The sequence below is a fragment of the Trichomycterus rosablanca genome, chromosome 7 (genome assembly GCF_030014385.1).
Source record: "Trichomycterus rosablanca isolate fTriRos1 chromosome 7, fTriRos1.hap1, whole genome shotgun sequence".
Lineage (NCBI taxonomy): Eukaryota > Metazoa > Chordata > Actinopteri > Siluriformes > Trichomycteridae > Trichomycterus > Trichomycterus rosablanca.
Window position 1 is genome coordinate 33,734,893 of NC_085994.1, and position 19,305 is coordinate 33,754,197.

The following is a 19,305-nucleotide window of genomic DNA, read 5'->3' on the forward strand; positions in this document are numbered from 1 at the left end:
CAGTAGCTGTAAATGTAATGCAGAGGTAAAAAAAAATCCTGCTGCTACGTAGATCAAAGAAAAAGTCGACAGATTAACGGTGGTGATCTATACAGGGTTTTATACAAAGCACTAATTTATGGAATCATACTGTTACAAGTGCAGACAAAGCCATGCTTGTTCTTTATACTTATTTATCGACACAGGGCACTATGTTTATGCTGAAGGGAACATCACGTTGGAAGAAACAAGATCTGGAACAGTGCCTTAATTATTTCCAGCTTTGTTTGGGACCTGCTGATAATTTATTTGAAATGTCTCAAAGGCACAATTTTAGTGGTTCAAATGAAGTCTTGTACCATTTCATATCACTATATGACATATGACACCCCTCTTTGTGGCAAATATGTATATCCTATTAGTGTAACAGAACTGTTCTTATCAGAACAGCGAGTTTGTGTGTCATGTTTGTAATTTAATAACCCGACAGCACATTTTCGTCTGCTTGCTTGCCATCCTGCAAGTAAGTCGCATGCTAACACGTCATCAATCTTATAGTCGTGAAATTGTTGCACAGAGGTGTCAGAATACAGTAGTCGTTCCCCCAGCTGAGTCCAAGCTCCAGCATATCAATCATGAGCAGTCCAATTTAAACATGCATGTACTTTAAAATGCTAATATTCGGTCATTTTCATTCCTAGAAAAGACGTAGATCAGAGGTATTTAAAGGAACAAGGTGGACAGTCAAATGCTTTGCAATTCCAAATCTTTGTAGAAAGATTAGTGTTATACATATGTAGATGTAAAAATAATAATGTGTTTTTCTCAAGCAGGAGAAGGACTTGACTCCTAGGAATCAGTGTGGCTGCATGTTGGCTGAGTAAAGCAGTGACACTGACAGTGCAGAGACATGGTTGTGCAGGTAAAAGAGAAGCTATACCATAGTACAAAGATATACTATGGTATAGCTCTTTTACCTGCACAACTATGTCTCTGCACTGTCAGTGCCACTGATTTACTCGGGCTAGTCCATCACTCAAATAATATTCAGAGAGTTGTGATCATATGTTTAATCAGTTGGAAAAATGTTCTTCCCCTTTGACATACAATAATGTCGTGGTTCCTGTAATCTATATCATTTTTAAAAAGTAATTAGAACAAATAACACGTAAAGCTTTGGAATTACACAACTTTCTCTGAAATAAAAGCTGACTATGGCTGTTCCCCTTTCTGGTCAGGCTTATACCAATGGTTCTTACTTTATATAAGAGATTGGTAATGTCTAAAATGCCAACTGGTTTAATTAGCAATATTTTTAACCAGTAATTAGAAATTTTAGGACAACATTTTGATAGGTCCAGATTTAAATACCACTGATGTAGCCGATAAATGTCCCAGACCAAAACCTGTTTCTCTAATGACTTGGAGATTGTGATGTTTTTTCCACCTCAGTACTTCATCAGTCTATGGTTGCTTATAACACATGGAAGCAAAACGTCTCTGGTTGCAACAAAATGTAAATTGTATTGGGAGGTACAAAGGTTCCTCTGTCTGGTCACTTTGCTCTTAAATAAGGTTGCCTGCTTTGTCCTTTTCTTCCATTTTAGCACACTTTCATATGTTTTAACTGTCACTGAGGCCCTAATAAAAAAAAAAAGTTCATATGGCCATCAAACTGTTTTGTGAAATGTGAAAATAAAGCTCATTAAAATGTTACTTATGTGTTCGGTAAGCTATTTTAATTCTCATTTTGTCACACAGCACACATCGAATGCATTCAGCAAAGACATATGTAGCAAAGGTGGATCATGGTGGCACAGCAGGTAGTGTGGATGCCACACAGCACCAGGGTTCTGGGGACCTGGTTTGGAACCTTGCCTCCAGTAACTGGCTGTAAGAAATTGTGGGTGTTTGCATCAGTTTCCTTCAGGTATTACAGTACACTGCTTATAGCCAAACAAACCCCCCTAAAATATATCATTTAAAAAAAAATTTTTTTTACCTCAGCCGCTAAATAAGATCTCCGGCTGATTCATGCAGTTTAATGAAGAAAACCTAACTATGTGTAGGATTATGATATTAAAGTATTTAAGATCACTTTTAATGCCATCAGGTCCAGGTTGCATTTCATTCTGGTCTTTTTTCACTGTCCGGAACTGATCATCTCTGAAGTAATGTGAAAATTAGTAGACTTGACAGTTGGGAATGGAGGTTGAAGCCACTCAGGTGGCACAGCGGTAAAACACACACTGAACACCAGAGCTGGGATCTCGAATACATCGTATCGAATCTCAGCTCTGGCTACTGGCTGGGCTGAGCAGCCACATGAACAACGATTGGCCTGTTGTTCGGATAGGGGTGGGATATTAAAGCCAGATGGGGACTCTCATATCTTATGAAATTACGACCTCTGCTGGCTAATTGATGGCGCCTGCACAGAGATGGGAAAAGAGTTGTGTCAGGGTGTGTCTCTCTGTACACAGTGCTGAGCTGCATTGCACTCGTCAAAGTGTAGGTGACAAAATGCATACGGCTGCTGCCCACTTGTCGGAGTCACGGCCCGTGTCACGCCCCGTGAGTTAGTTTCGTTCTCCTCAATCAGAGCGGGGATCAGCATTGGTGGGGAGGAAGCATGATGCAATCGGGCAATTGGACGTGCTAAAAAGGGAGAAAAAGAAAATGCATAAACAAAAAAAATATTTAAAAAATGCAGAGATTGAAAACTTTATTATTTTAAAGGGTGACTGATTGACCCACAGACTGTTTTTACCTCTTTAATGGTGTTTTAATATGGTTGTTCTGCCAAGCACTGATAGAATAAACACTTGAACTGCAACACTCAAAATGCAGCTCAGAACATGCAATTTTAATAAGGATGCATGAAATCAATCAATAGTTGAAAGAATTTGCATTTATGTGTTTGCATACAGAATGCACGTGTTAACTGTAAGAGGGTAAAAGAAATAATACAGAAATAATGTTCCATGTATACTTAAGCTGCTTCTTTACTAATTTAAGCATCTTCTGCTTTAACTACAGTTGGGTACGAGTAGGTTTTCCCTTTAGATGCAGAGTACTCACCATGAAACTAGAACTATGCTTTCCAGGCTGTAGATATCGAGTGTTACGTTCCACTCAGGTGGGCGTTTGGTAAGTGTTTTACACTGACTGGGTTTATGTTTCCCTCTATCACGAAGATGGAAGCGCTTGCAGATGCACCTGAAACGAAGCTCGTAAAGCGATCCCTGATCTCACTAGGTTGGTTCTCTGGTTACACTGATCTTAGAGGTTTGAGACAGCAGATCTGGTCTTGAGTTGAACTTTTCTATCAGGGAAACAATGTATTGTGTTATCTTTGTACTATGGGGAAGCTTCTCTTTTACCTGCACTGTCAGTGTAACTGCTTCACTAAGAATGGTCAATCACTCAAATAATATTGAGTGATTGGCAATCATGTTGAAGTATGGATACAGTCAGCAGGAGTGCACATATAAAGTAGGTGGGTCATTTCCAGAAGAAGCTACTTTAGAAAATGCTCAGGATATTTTTTGGATCCACTGAATGGATCTTTAATTGTACTGCAGTGAAAGTAACCCACTCATTTTTTAAAGTAAGAATAAAACACATCAAATTGTCACAAAACAAGTTGGTCCACCAGAGAAGATGGTGGACCAAGAAAAGTGGCCTTTTTAAAATAGACACCACAGTTAGCACACTTTTTTACCTGAATCAAACTTTTCTTGGTCTGCACACTAACAAGTAACATTAATAATAAAATCTAAAGACCATGCATGATATTAAGCAGGAATTTACAAACTAGTAAGCATTATTAAAGGACAAGGGTGGCTTGGTGGGTAGCACTGTCACCTCACAGCAAGAAGGTCCTGGGTCCGGGTCCTTTCTGTGTGGAGTTTGCATGTTCTCCCCGTGCCTGCGCGGGTTTACTCCAGGAGCTCCGGTTTCCTCCCACAGTCCAAAGACGTTCAAGTGATACAAAATTGTCCATGACTGTGTTTGATGTTAAACTTGTGAACTAATGAATCTTGTGAAATCAGTAAATATCTGTCCTGTCATGAATGTAACCAAAATGTGTAAAACATTAAGTAATTAAAAGACAGAAACGGTATGAACTGTAAAGGACAAATGGTTTTTTTACAGTATGTATAATTTAACCTATGTTTAATATGTAAATATTATTTACAATCTTTGTATATGTAAGTTAGGGACTATGTAAGTTAGGGACTATGTAAGTTAGGGACTATGCAAGTCATGATGAGCACTTTGGTGGCACGGCAGTCTATTATGCTAGCCTTGCCAGCCAATAGCACATATTTAGAAGATAATAAGAGTATTTGTGCATTGTTCCACTGTAACTGTTTCTGTCTCACATGTAATTGCAGTTTGGAAGAAATTTGTTGGATGAAGGTATGAACGCTTCCCGAAAGGTATTTACTAATAATTAAAGTTTCTTATAAGCTTATTCACCAAATTCATCCAGTAAAATCTCATTTGGTGTCATGATTTAAGGTATCCAGTGATGTAAGTTGTACTTTTCATGGCTTACAACCCAGAGACTCTTTTTCATCTATTTTGACTGTGTGACCACATTTAAAGTGTAGACTTAGACTTCCTAGACTTTATTCATAGTGAATTTTGAACTTTCAGGTTTACATATTACCAAAATATCAGAAAAATAAATATTTCTTATGTAATCTATATATTTTGTTGGCAAAGTCCTACATACATACACCGACAAGGCATAACATAATGACCACTGACAGGTAAAGTGAATAACACTGATTATCTCTTCATCACAGCACCTGTTAGTAGGTGGGATATATTAAGCAGCAAGTGAACAATTTATCCTCAAAGTTGATGTGTTAGAAGCAGGAAAAATGGACAAGCGCAAGGATTTGAGCGAGTTTGACAAGGGCCAAATTGTGATGGCTAGACGACTGGGTCAGAGCATCTACAAAACTGCACCTCTTGTGGGGTGTTCCCGGTCTGCAGTGGTCAGTATCTATCAAAAGTGGTCCAAGGAAGGAACAGTGGTAAACCGGCGACAGGGTCATGGGCGGCCAAGACTCATTGATGCACGTGGGGAGCGAAGGCAGGTGAGCTACTGTAGCTCAGATTGCTGAAGGAGTTAATGCTGGTTCTGATAGAAAGGTGTCAGAATACACAGTGCATCACAGTTTGTTACATATGAGGCTGCATAGCCGCAGACCAGTCAGTTAGGAAGGTGGTCATAGTGTTATGCTTGATCGGTGTAAGTGTAAAGTGCAAAAAAATAGACCCCTTTTTGTCACTTTAACAAAGACTATGTTTTTTATGTGTATAATGAGTATTTTGTTAACGCCTTATCTATCTTATTCATGTAATAAGAAAGTTGTAAAGACTTAAATTGTCTTCTGATTTTATTTTATATAAATAATATTATTTTCTAATTGTAATGTACTGTCATATATTCTTTGATATATTTTTCATAATTACTTATTTTTTTATATTTAAAATATGTTTTTTGTCATGTATTTAGTTTGATTATTTATTAATTTGTTAATTAATTTATTTCCTCTTTCTCTCCCCTGTCTATATTGTAATGTTGTATGTGGAATTAATACATTAGAAGATGCTCTTGGTTTGGCCGCAGTTTGGTTCTGCTCGACAGCTCCCCTCTGTGGCAGGACAGGGAATGACTGTATATTTCAGATACACCCTCTGTTTTCTCAGGTGTTCACTGAGCTACGTTCATTGTGCTGTGTGCTGTGTGCTGTGTTCACTACTGGCTGTTAGTGTTAATGTGTTCACTTCTTCTCACTTGCTTGCTGCTCAGTCAGAACAAGGTTCTTATGGAGGGGTGACACACTTCTGGTGAGTACAGGTCTGATTAAATTATAGTATTATATTATATTATACAATAGAATTCTACAGCACAGTTGCCATTTGTTTGGTTTATGATTGCTAGATTGTATTATTTACATTGATTGTCCTGTAAAGAATGATGTCCATTATTAATACAGTATATTTATAAGGTAAGAGTCATGGAAAGTTAACTTCATACTGTGTATAATATATCATGTGTAAATTGCATGTGTGCAGTCTACCTGAAGGCACTTGGAGTATTATGGATATTAGGGATATAACAGGGATGTCCAGATCTGGAATGAGAAATCACAAAATTGGGTATCTGATCAATTTCTGTGTCAATTTCTATATTTTTTTTATTTAATCTACTTCCATACTTGGAAAGCTGTGAATGTGTCTGTGACTGACCTCACACAAATAATTTACATAAATACAGAAGAAAGATGCCTTCATGACACCTTAAAGTTTTACATATTGTGCTATGAGAGAGTCTTGTTTGGTTTATTTAAAGACATTAGAACCATCTCAGGGTTGACATTGCTTTGATTTGAATTCTAACAGACCAGAAATTAATTGAATGAGATCTAGCTATTTAATAGATATACAGCTCTTAAGAGACATGTACAGTGTATCACAAAAGTGAGTACACCCCTCACATTTCTGCAGATATTTAAGTATATCTTTTCATGGGACAACACTGACAAAATGACACTTTGACACAATGAAAAGTAGTCTGTGTGCAGCTTATATAACAGTGTAAATTTATTCTTCCCTCAAAATAACTCAATATACAGCCATTAATGTCTAAACCACCGGCAACAAAAGTGAGTACACCCCTTAGTGAAAGTTCCTGAAGTGTCAATATTTTGTGTGGCCACCATTATTTCCCAGAACTGCCTTAACTCTCCTGGGCATGGAGTTTACCAGAGCTTCACAAGTTGCCACTGGAATGCTTTTCCACTCCTCCATGACGACATCACGGAGCTGGCGGATATTCGAGACTTTGCGCTCCTCCACCTTCCGCTTGAGGATGCCCCAAAGATGTTCTATTGGGTTTAGGTCTGGAGACATGCTTGGCCAGTCCATCACCTTTACCCTCAGCCTCTTCAATAAAGCAGTGGTCGTCTTAGAGGTGTGTTTGGGGTCATTATCATGCTGAAACACTGCCCTGCGACCCAGTTTCCGGAGGGAGGGGATCATGCTCTGCTTCAGTATTTCACAGTACATATTGGAGTTCATGTGTCCCTCAATAAAATGTAACTCCCCAACACCTGCTGCACTCATGCAGCCCCAGACCATGGCATTCCCACCACCATGCTTGACTGTAGGCATGACACACTTATCTTTGTACTCCTCACCTGATTGCCGCCACACATGCTTGAGACCATCTGAACCAAACAAATTAATCTTGGTCTCATCAGACTATAGGACATGGTTCCAGTAATCCATGTCCTTTGATGACATGTCTTCAGCAAACTGTTTGCGGGCTTTCTTGTGTAGAGACTTCAGAAAAGGCTTCCTTCTGGGGTGACAGCCATGCAGACCAATTTGATGTAGTGTGCGGCGTATGGTCTGAGCACTGACAGGCTGACCCCCCACCTTTTCAATCTCTGCAGCAATGCTGACAGCACTCCTGCGCCTATCTTTCAAAGACAGCAGTTGGATGTGACGCTGAGCACGTGCACTCAGCTTCTTTGGACGACCAACGCGAGGTCTGTTCTGAGTGGACCCTGCTCTTTTAAAATGCTGGATGATCTTGGCCACTGTGCTGCAGCTCAGTTTCAGGGTGTTGGCAATCTTCTTGTAGCCTTGACCATCTTCATGTAGCGCAACAATTCGTCTTTTAAGATCCTCAGAGAGTTCTTTGCCATGAGGTTCCATGTTGGAACTTTCAGTGACCAGTATGAGAGAGTGTGAGAGCTGTACTACTAAATTGAACACACCTGCTCCCTATGCACACCTGAGACCTAGTAACACTAACAAATCACATGACATTTTGGAGGAAAAATGACAAGCAATGCTCAATTTGGACATTTAGGGGTGTAGTCTCTTAGGGGTGTACTCACTTTTGTTGCCGGTGGTTTAGACATTAATGGCTGTATATTGAGTTATTTTGAGGGAAGAATAAATTTACACTGTTATATAAGCTGCACACAGACTACTTTTCATTGTGTCAAAGTGTCATTTTGTCAGTGTTGTCCCATGAAAAGATATACTTAAATATCTGCAGAAATGTGAGGGGTGTACTCACTTTTGTGATACACTGTATGCCAATGTATTCTTTAGATGATCCAAATGACTGAAGCATATCATTCCATGTCCAAAAACTTCCATTCCTAGTGTAAGTGTGTTATGTTTCTGTTGATCAAAGCTGGTGACTTCTCTGTGGCCATATAAATAGAGATCTGAGGGAAAATCTGACCTCTTTGCATGGTCAGATGTAACACAAGGAACTCTAAAAACAGCTATGATAAAAGCTACTGGAATGTAAGCAGCACTGTCCACTGTTAAGCAAGCTTTACCTTGTCATAAGCGTAAAGGCTGTCTGAAGGGAAAAAACCCTGCTTCAAAATTGGCACCTTATTTCTGATCACATAGACAAATACAGCAGCCTCTTAGATCATGGCAATGTCAAGCTTGTTTGACTGTGGACAGTGTCATGTTAGAGCAGCGTAATTCTGGTTGCTTTACGAACCCCAAAACTGGTTCCAAACCAGTGTATGTAAAATCTTGACGCCAACTGTGTCCACTTTATTTTTGATTACATTTTTACAGATTATTAAATCTACAGTATATTAAGCTATTTAACTTAATATTTAATCAGATTTTCTGGATGCGCACTATCATCTGAGATATCCCTTATAGGTATTTGACCATGCATATGAATTATACATCTCCACTTTGGTGAAACTCAATCCCTTCATTCCTGTCGCTCTCGCTTTGCTTTCATTGCCAACCCCAAAGCCCTTACCTCCTGCAGTTTCCCAGCATGCAGCAGGAGCTGTGGCTCTGGGCCAGATCTCAGGTGCTTGCTTCTCTGAAAGCAGTGTGTGCAATGAGAGCGGCTGCCTCGCACCCACACCCTCTACCTCTACCGCCACCGCCGCCGCCTCCACCACCGCCGCCGCCACCGTCCGAACACGACCTGAGACACGCTTCGTCCAGCGGGGATGAGACCAGCCAGGACCATGTCCCCAACTCACTAAGACTGTCACAGTTCAGGGGTCGAACGTCCAACAGCACATTTCACAACAGCCATGGGGTTCCACATGGTCATAACAGAGGTTAGTGGCCATACTACACTTATTATGATGTCACTGTATCACAAAAACACTAAAATCTAAAATACAGAGATTAATCCTAATGAATTAATTCATGTAATTCCAGAAGATACAGATAAACCAAATGCTTGCGAGTTCCCATGGATCCAACACAACCCGGTCAAGGCTTCAAGGCACCACCAGGAGCTGCACAGAGAGCTGCTAATGGCCCACAAGAAGTAAGAGCACTTCTCATGTTCACCCCTGTTTTGTAAGGTTATAAGCATAGATAAAAGAGACACAACAGGATCCATCTAAAAGCGTTCAGTGCCTTTTCATAAATCGCAGAGCCAATGAATTGGGGTCAGTTAAAAATTCATGTTCGCTCTCTCTTGCTCGTCTTTTGTGACTACGCATGGCCACACGGGCTGCAACCAAACACCGACTCACTCGCCTGCTTCACCTTGTAATGATAGACACGCACCCGGTAAAAATGCTGAATAGCCAGGGATGGTCTAATCATGACATAGGGCAGCGGTTGAAATTTGAATGTGCATAGTGACAGTCATAAATGACCTCACACTTTCTATGCGCAGTGACAGTGGTAGGGTTGATGGAAACCACAGCTCTGGAAAACAACTGTTTCTTGGCCTGTTTGGATTGCCCTGTGCAGCTTGCCAGACAAAAGAGGTCAAAAAGACAATGTCCAGGGTGTGCTGTGTTCTTGTTGATAATGTCTTTTACTCAGTGGACAAGTGTAGACATTGTCCAGAATTGGGAGGTCAGTTCTGATCATTTGTTGAGCTGCTCTTTACATGGTGCAGATCCTTCTGCTCTGTGAATGTGTAACTTTGCTCTTAATGGTGCTTTGGTAGAAATGTATCAAAGTTGTTGGGGCCTGTTTTAGCTTTCTGAGGAAGTAGTCACTGGTAAGCCTCATCAAAAGTGAGGTGTTAGGCCGCTCAGGTGGCGCAGCGGTAAAACACACACTGAACACCAGAGCTGGGATCTCAAATACATCGTATTGTATTGAGCAGCCACACGAACAACGATTGACCTGTTGTGCAGATAGAGGTGGGATATTAATAAAGCCGGATAGGGACTCTCTTATAACTAATGCAATTACAACCTTTGCTGGCTGATTGATGGCGTCTGCACAGAGACGGGAAAAAGAGTGCTGTCAGGGTGTGTCTCTCCGTACACAGTGCTGATTTGCCGTGCACTCGTCAAAGTGTAGGTGATAAAATGCGTACGGCTGCAGCCCACGAGTCGGAGGGGGCGTGGGTTAGCTTCGTTCTCCTCAATCAGAGCGGGGATCAGCATTGGTGGAAAGGAAGCATGATGCAATCGCGCTAAAAAGGGGAGAAAATGCATCAACAAAATATATATATAAAAAATGTGTGGTGTTAGTAGTAGCCAAAATATTTACCAACAATATTTTTGTGTTTTTAAGCCAATGAAGACAAACTAGTGATACATTATTATGTTAGATTTTAACAGTGAAGCGTTTATTTGGCTTTGCCATTAGAAGTCTCTTCCCATTCCTGGGGAGCTCAGGTGGTGCAGCAGTAACAAATGCTAGTTCATAACTTCGAATCTCAGCTCTGCTTCCGGCAGGCTGGGCATCTACACGAAAAATTATTGGCTAGTCCATTGGGTTGGTTGCTAGAGGGGATTCCTCGCGACTGCTGCAATTATGACCTCTACTGGCTGATTGATGGCGCCTGCATCAGGGTTGAGGGGTGTGTTAGTCACCGTTCTCCTCAGTCAGGAGTAGAGGTTAGCAGCAGTAGAGAGGAAGTGAAATACAATCAGGTAATTGGACATGACTAGATTGCAAAAAGTGCAAGAAAAGAAGTATCTTCCCATTCCAATAAACAGGATCTTAGTTTAAAATGACTAAATGTATGGATTTAACTACATGGGGGCATTTAAGAGCATTTGTACAGTGGCTTCAAACTGATTTTCTCTTCTTATACAGTCTCTGGAATAGCTTTCCTTTACAGTAGTGTGATACAAAGAGATCTTTATTTAGATTAAACCACTGCTTAGTTTAGTCTTGTTGCATTATAGCATTGTCTATAAATTATAGACACATTAAAAAAAAATAGCCAATTACTTTAAACTCTGATTTTCTTTATTTAGATAAATGAAGAAAATCATTTTAAATATAAAGAAAGGTCACCACAATCCCCCAACATGTGAAAGGTGCCAAACACAAGAAAACACAAGAGCAATCCTAAACTTCCTGGCAGGAACAAAAATGAAAACCAAAATGTAAATGGACAAATAGAAACAATAAATAAATAAATAAATATGAATGTCACAGTGATTGATGTTATTGTAATATCAGATTGGATGAATTACTTTGCTTTGTGATTTGCAGATTTGTGTCTGGTCTAGCAAATCTTTATTTGTACTTGGTGAGCAGACAACTCAGGACTGTTGTTCTCTCAATTCTGCTAGGATCAAACACACCCAACTATATTATTTATATACACCGATCAGCCATAACATTAGAACCACCTCCTTGTCCATTTTATGAGCTCCACTTACCATATAGAAGCACTTTGTAGTTCTACAATTACTGACTGTAGTCCATCTGTTTCTCTACATACTTTTTTAGCCTGCTTTCACCCTGTTCTTCAATGGTCAGGACCACCACAGAGCAGGTGTTATTTGGGTGGTGAATCATTCTCAGCACTGCAGTGACACTGACATGGTGCTGGTGTGTTAGTGTGTGTTGTGCTAGTATGAGTGGATCAGACAGAGCGGTGCTGGAGCTGCCCATGGGGCGCTGTTGGCTGAATATTTTTGGTTGGTGGACTATTCTCAATCCAGCAGTTACAGTGAGATGTTTAAAAACTCCAGCAGCGCTGCTGTGTCTGATCCACTCATACCAGCACAACACACACTAACACCCCACCACCATGTCAGTGTCACTGCAGTGCTGAGAATGATCCACCACCTAAATAATACCTATAACTTAATGTTATGGCTGATCAGTATATATATAAAATTCAAGTATCAATATAACTTGTATAAAAGCATTATTTGAAGACTGTACATGAGACCATAACTTTACATTACTCGATTACTCCGTATTAGTGATGCCTAATAATATTTCCATAACAAATGAACTATTTTGTTAAATAATTTCTTTACTACAATTTTATTGCGTTTTTATATCGGCTAACACACATAATGTATTTACATTCAATTATAGTTCCTTTGTTGTTTAACATTAATCCTGATTCTGGGCAAACACACTGTCTTGGACTCTTGGACACTTGCCTTTTATTTATTTATTTTTTGGTTGGCTAGAATTAAAATATTTTATTTTTCATACCCAGCAGTTTGAGTTTTAGTACTCATCTTAGTCAGTACTGATGTCATTAGGAAGTGTTAATGATACTAAACACAGTCATGTTTCAGGAAAGGCCACAAACCTGTGCTTTTTGGGAAAGGGAGAAAGCATGTGTAAATTTTCCAGTTTGCATATTCATGTGCCCTGTCTAACCACATTTCCTTGAACTCTTTTTTTTACACTGAACCAAAAGCCAGGAATTTACTTTGTTGAATGTACATTCATGTAAAAAAAAATTCTAAAATAAAAATGCTTAAGCTAAAAATTTAAACAAAAAACTTGCATTCAGTTCATCAAAGTCAATTAAAACTCCTAACATTAAGCAAACAGCTGGCTGTACGAATAAAGCCTGAGTGATTTGCATAAATGCTAAATTCAGAACACTTTTTTGACATTTCATTTGGTGAAGCTCTCTGTTAGATATGTTGGTCCATGGTTTGAAAACAGGAATAAAATCCAATAGTATGGCCTACCAACATCCAACCAGTAAGAACAGGTAAGTAACTAGTTGCATTTAGTTATTAGGGTTATTTAACAGGCTGGTAATGATTGATATGATGAATGTGTTAAAAATGTATGTGGGCTTATAGACTGCAGTCAGTTTATAGTAGTCATTTATAATATATATATATATATATATATACACATAAAACATAATATATATGTATTCATCTCAATTAATCGCAAACTAATAATTAAGCAAAATTTGAACAGTTATGCACATTGTTGTTGCAAGAACGTGTTTACCAATAAAACATTCATAAAATATGATAAAATTGTTAAATCTAAATTCATTGTAGAAAGCACATTATCTGACAAAAGTGAGGATCTTTTCCTGTTCATGACCCTGACACTGAAAACAGGTGCACCAACCATAATGTTTTGATCTAATATAAGGCATCAATAAAGCATCAAAACACAGATATGATTATTTCATAGATTTATTAAGAAAACCCTTTAATACTGTGTTTGTGCAGAAAGAATACTGAGAAATACTGTTCTAAATTACCATTTAAACACCTATAAATACCTGAAACAGTCAAGTTAGCAGACATTATCTATAAGTAATTGAGTGTAGCTATAAAAAAGTGTTAATTAAAACAGTCCATGTAAACGCTTAGTCCATATAAATATCAGATACGAATGTGTTTTTAGAAAACTACAAACATCACAAATATAAATCATGTTAATAACCATGTGATAGAATAACCTGAATAAACTGTAGAGATGAAACATCACAGAGTTTCACTTCTTACCGGAGGGGGAGGAGGCGGAGCTACACGGTTTTGATGGACAGCTCTAGCAGCCAATGGAAATACTCGTTACAAAGCCTGCGTGGTTTCGTTCATCTTTTCATCAACACGTAAAAAAAGTGAAAACCGCTAAAAGTAGTTTATCATCGGACAGTTCATGCGCTTTACATCCTAATTCATCTGAAATACAGTTAATTACCACAGAGACACACATGTATGTGGCACAAACAGCCAAATAAAAATAGTTAGATTAAAAATTTTAATCTATTCAGAGCATGTTTGGAACTAATATATATATAAGTTCCAAACATGCTCTGAATGGTAGGAAGTCAGTGACTAACAACCAGAGTGAATACTACAATTAAATATAACTTTCTGTTTAATGTATGTTTCTTGCATAATCTTTTGCTCTGTGTATTTATTCAAACCTTTAACAGCACACATAAAACTAATTATTTCCATCATTTACACAATATGTGTCTTGAATATGTGGTCTTCTAAGTGAAGTATGGTCTATTGGCGAAACCGTCTTAATTCATTGACACATTTGTCTGGCATACTTTAATTTAAGAGGGTGCATTGGTTTCCTTCTGATACTCCTCAAACCATTAAGTAACCCATCTTGCCCAGTAGTTGGGGGTATTGTCATCCTGGAAGAGAGCCCTCACATTAGGATTGGATTAAATAATTTGTTGGGGGTCAATCACCAGACGAACAGCATGCTGTGTTATGCTTTGTAGTTATGCCTATAAATCTAAATGCAGGTATCATTTTGGTCACATTTCTTATTGAAACATAAGCCAGTAAAGCCTTTAATGCACCCTCTTTCAAAGTCTATGTTCCAATTTATCCCCAAGTTTTTCACTGGGGTTTTGGTCAGCACTCCATAAATCAGGCATATTCTAAAACGACAACCTATCTTGGTGAAATTCTGCTATCATATGTGTTGTTCTCTTCAAATTGTAAATCGTATGCATTACACAACATTTCTACATTAACTAAGTTTGATCGTTGCTGTCTTATTAATATCGGTATTGTCTTGAATACCATGCTCCTACTTGCATTTTAATCCCTTTTTTCATTGTGACCAGCCAAAATGAAAATAAAACCCATGATTCAGTTGTGTATTCATCAACTTCAAACACACAAGGTGTTAAAATAAATAATAAAATCTGCAACAGTGGATTTTAAAATTTCCTTTCAGCTGCTGCTACCCTCTTTACCCTCATGTTCCAAAGTTCAAATTTGCATTAGTTCTTCCCTGCTACTCCTACCCTCTTTCAAACTCCGTGGTTTTTCATAATTCATCCCAAAGGTTTTCAGTTTGGTTTTGGTCAGAGCTCAGTGCAGGCCACTGCTGCAGTCCATAAATGGCAGAATGGCAGGATGGAAGTCACTCTTGAGTACATTTTTTATGACAGTGAGCTTGGAGTTTGCTTAACAGCATGCAAAGGACTCGGTGTTTAGAACAGCAAGCACTATAGTGAAAAGCTGACACTGCCTGTCACCTGACTAGCACAGAAAGGGAAATTGGTGTCTGGGAACAGGTTGTCATGATATGGCAGGCTGTTTCAGCCATCAGCGACAACCCAGTTCTTGGAATAAAAGTACAGATAGGAAACTCTGAGAACCAGCTGAGACTGGCAATGCACGAGCGGCAACCACCACCACCAAGTGGCGCACTCCAACTAAGGGATGTCACGCTGCCTCTGAAACAATCCACTCTCCCAGAGCACAACCCTGGGTGAGTTTCCATAAAGAAGTTTGTGCTGGCATTGCTTGCCAGCTCAAAACCTGACTTGACCGAGCAGCCCAGTATCACAGTTTCAGAGAAAAGCCAGTTTGCGAACAAAGGAGCTGCCAAGTATGGCAGGGAGATATATATATAAAATATATATATAATATAAAAATAAAAATAAAAAAAAATTATATATATATATATATATATATATATATATATAAAAAACTCCCACCTGGAGCGAAGTAACGTTTACAAGGAGCAGATGGTTTTTAATTAAGAGAAACTGACACATCAATCATCTGCACTTCCATGCCCCCTCTGTGGGTCAAACACAGCAGAGCAGAAGGACACAAATTCCATGTGACTCACTGCCAAACTCATTCAGCAGCTGAGACATGGTACACTTTACAGACAGTAAATGATGGTGAGGTTTACATCTCGGTTCGCAACCTAAGGCTGCAACCACAATACCTTCTAGAATATCAGTTCAGCTCAGTATGTGTTTGATTTCAGGCAAATCATTTGCACTTTTTTAAAATGTTGTAAGTTTCCATCACTATTGTCTTGTTTTAGCACTTTCATTGTGTTTTGACTCTGTGGAACAAGCCCTTTCCTTTCTGTACTGCTTCTTGTATGCCTGACTGGGTCTTGTGTTTTGTTTCTTTGGGGAGGGCAGAGGTCTGGCGGTGTGCTGTAGGCCGGAGCTGCAGATGGTTATGGAGAGGAGGAAGAGGGAGCAGACTCAGAAGGAGGAAGGAGAACAGTGCAGAAGCCCTCTGGAGCAAGTCCTTCTCAAAAGGCAACAAAAACAAGAGGAAGTGATGGTCAGCACTATGTTTTATTTTTATTCAAAAATATAAAGAGTTTCATTTACCAATTACAGTAAACCATTAAAAAGGATATGTGGTCCAAATTTTTTGTACATTATATATTTGTTTTTAAATACCGTGTCCACTCACTGTCCAGACACTCTTACTTAGTTGGTCCACCTTGTAAATGTAAAGTCAGAGATGATCGCTCATCTATTGCTGCTGTTTGAGTTGGTCATCTTCTAGACCTTCATCAGTGGTCACAGGACGCTGCCCACGGGGCGCTGTTGGCTGGATATATTTTTGGTTGGTGGACTATTCTCAGTCCAGCAGGGACAGTGAGGTGTTTAAAAACTCCAGCAGCGCTGCTGTGTCTGATCCACTCATACCAGCACAACACACACTAACACACCACCACCATGTCAGTGTCACTGCAGTGCTGAGAATGATCCACCACCCAAATAAAACCTACTCTGTAGTGGTCCTGTGGGGGTCCTGACCATTGAAGAACACTACAGTCAGTAATTGTAGAACTACAAAGTGCTTCTTTATAATAAGTGGAGCTGATAAAATGGACAGTGAGTGTAGAAACGAAGAGTTGGTCATTATGTTATGCCTGATTGGTGTATATGTGAAATGTCGCTCTATTTATTTGGAACATGGTGATTAATTTAAAGATTCTTACAGGAGTATATCACTGATTACTTTAAAAGCATGTTTAGTTGTTTATCAAAATACATTTATGTGATACATCCAAGAGCATCTGGAAAAAAACATGTTATTAATCTAACTGTTGCAGATGCACTTATAAACTAGGTATGATGTAGATATGATATAAATATGCTGAGCCCAGATGTAATACAGTGTGTAATTGTTGGTGTTCTCACAGAAGGAGCAAGAAGAGGAAGAGAAAATCCGTCATGAGATTCAGCTGATGGAATTTGTCAGAGTGAGATCAAATTTGAAGAAAGTACATTCAGCACTGCAGAAGAACACTACCTCCTAAACCTTAAACCACATCAGTACCTGGAAGTTACTGGATATTAATGTGAATGGATTCAATGAGCTACTTCAGTCTATTGGAATGAACCTTAGAACATTATGACAGCTAACAATGGAATGTTTGCATTTTGAATGCAGCTGTCATGAACACGTAGAATCTGTATACCTTTATACACTGAGGGAACAAATATTCTACCACTTTTATTTTTGTTATTTAATGTACGTACAGTACACATAAACACTTCAAAATAACACTGTCTTGACTTATAAAAACTGTGTTTATTTATTCAGAGTATAATGCTGTATGTTAACGCAATGTGTTATAATTATCTATAGGCATCAACAAAGTGTAAGATAACAATACAATAAAAAAATAAAGGTTAATAACATTATGACTTGTCATTATTGTAATTTACAGCTTTAAGTTGTCCACAATAAAGAAAAAAAATCATTGCAGTTCAGTTTTGACCCATTCCCTGATCAACTCACACTTGATCGACTCATTTACATTTTCAGCATTTAGCAGACACTTTAATCCAAAGCGACTTACACAATGAGTGGAACACGATGAGCAATTGAGGGTTAAGGGCCTTGCTCAAGGACCCAACAGTGGCAACTTGGTGGTGGCGGGGCTTGAACCAGCAACCTTCTGTTTACTAGTCCAGTACCTTAACCACTGAGCTATCACTGTCCCACACTTTCAAAATACTCTTTTTACCTTCCTTTAGACATAAATCTATCTGTCAGTCACAGGCTATTTTGGCTTTATGTTTGGGGTTGTCTTTAGAGATTAAATTGTCATCTAATGATAACTGATAACATTGCATCCTTATACTTATACCTCTGATGACGTGTAATGCTCCAGTGAAGTATTTACAGTTTACTGTTAGTATTAAGGCCTTTGGATCTCATACACAACACTTCTTTTTCTAAACATGATCTAACCATTGTTTTTCATCGGCCAAAATGCCTGTGTGAGAGTAGCAGAACAACATTTCTGTGCTGCTTTTTCACATGCATTGCATGTGGGAATAGAGATGATTGTGTTTCAGTTCATTGCTGATTGTAAATGATTTAGCTATTTAATTGAGCATTAAGGATGACATGAAAGCAGCAAGGAGAACAGTTTTCACCCACTACCCATTCCTGAATGCTCATTGCTCATCTTTTAGCGCATACATAGTTTATAAACTTATTTTACTGACTAATGTCATTTTTAATATTTTAAACATTCCTAAATCTATTACAAAACATGAAAATAGTGAATAGTGAAAAACAAAACAAAATGTGCAAACAAAAGGTACTTGTGTCCAGATTAACTCATAAATAAGTTTCATATCTTTTGTTCTGTTTTGCAACTTTGCTTACTTCAAAATAGATTTCAAAACACATTCACAATGTGTTAGAAGAAGCACCTCGGCATTAATGACAGGTAAGGCTCTACCTAATTCACCGCCATGAAAATTGTGTTATGAACCGTGAAATGAGTCGTTTCCCGTGTAATATGCATTTTGCTTTAAGATTTGTGTTTAGCAATTAAACATTTTTCATACACGTAGCGTATAAAATATGAGGCGCAATATGAGGCGGTCCTAGCAATCATATGGCAATTACGTTAGTGTAACAGACTTTTTGTGGTGTAGTGTGCTGACAATGTTTGATGTATGTGTTTACATATTGAGTGCATTTTGTCCATAATCAAAGGATGAAAATGCTTCTCTACACACGTGATCATCTCTGAAGCTATTAAGGTAGCTGTGCTGTGCATTGAGGCTTCTACTGATTCGATAATTAAATTAATGAGTATCATTTAATGACAGTCAGTGAAATTAAGCATATATTCCTGTGAGTTTAGTAGGGCTCTGATGATATTCATTCGTACTATTTTAATTGAAAAAAAACATAGTGTGATGCTGCAGGTAAGATAATTTGGCTTTTAAATGGCATCATTATTTATTAATAACAGTATATTCACTGGATATTTAAATTCACAGTGCAATAATGATACCACACATACTAGCATCAAACA

General features: G+C 38.5%; 1 protein-coding gene across 1 annotated transcript; it reads left to right on the forward strand.

Moving 5' to 3' along the window:
• The first annotated feature begins 8,833 nt into the window (after positions 1-8,833).
• si:ch211-218o21.4 (uncharacterized) lies at positions 8,834-17,452 on the forward strand. The gene is made up of 4 exons (XM_062998816.1): positions 8,834-9,128; positions 9,232-9,343; positions 16,142-16,283; positions 17,164-17,452. The coding sequence occupies exons 1-4, from the start codon at positions 8,834-8,836 to the stop codon at positions 17,278-17,280; spliced, it is 666 nt and encodes a 221-aa protein (XP_062854886.1). The 3' UTR covers positions 17,281-17,452.
• Positions 17,453-19,305: the final 1,853 nt, after the last annotated feature.

Excerpts from the sequence above, each read along its gene's own strand:
- si:ch211-218o21.4 (XM_062998816.1), top strand. The coding sequence starts at position 8,834 with ATGCAGCAGGAGCTGTGGCTCTGGGCCAGATCTCAGGTGCTTGCTTCT. Across the intron at positions 9,129-9,231 it reads TCCACATGGTCATAACAGAG|AAGATACAGATAAACCAAAT; the intron begins GTTAGTGGCCAT and ends ATGTAATTCCAG. Across the intron at positions 16,284-17,163 it reads GGCAACAAAAACAAGAGGAA|AAGGAGCAAGAAGAGGAAGA; the intron begins GTGATGGTCAGC and ends GTGTTCTCACAG.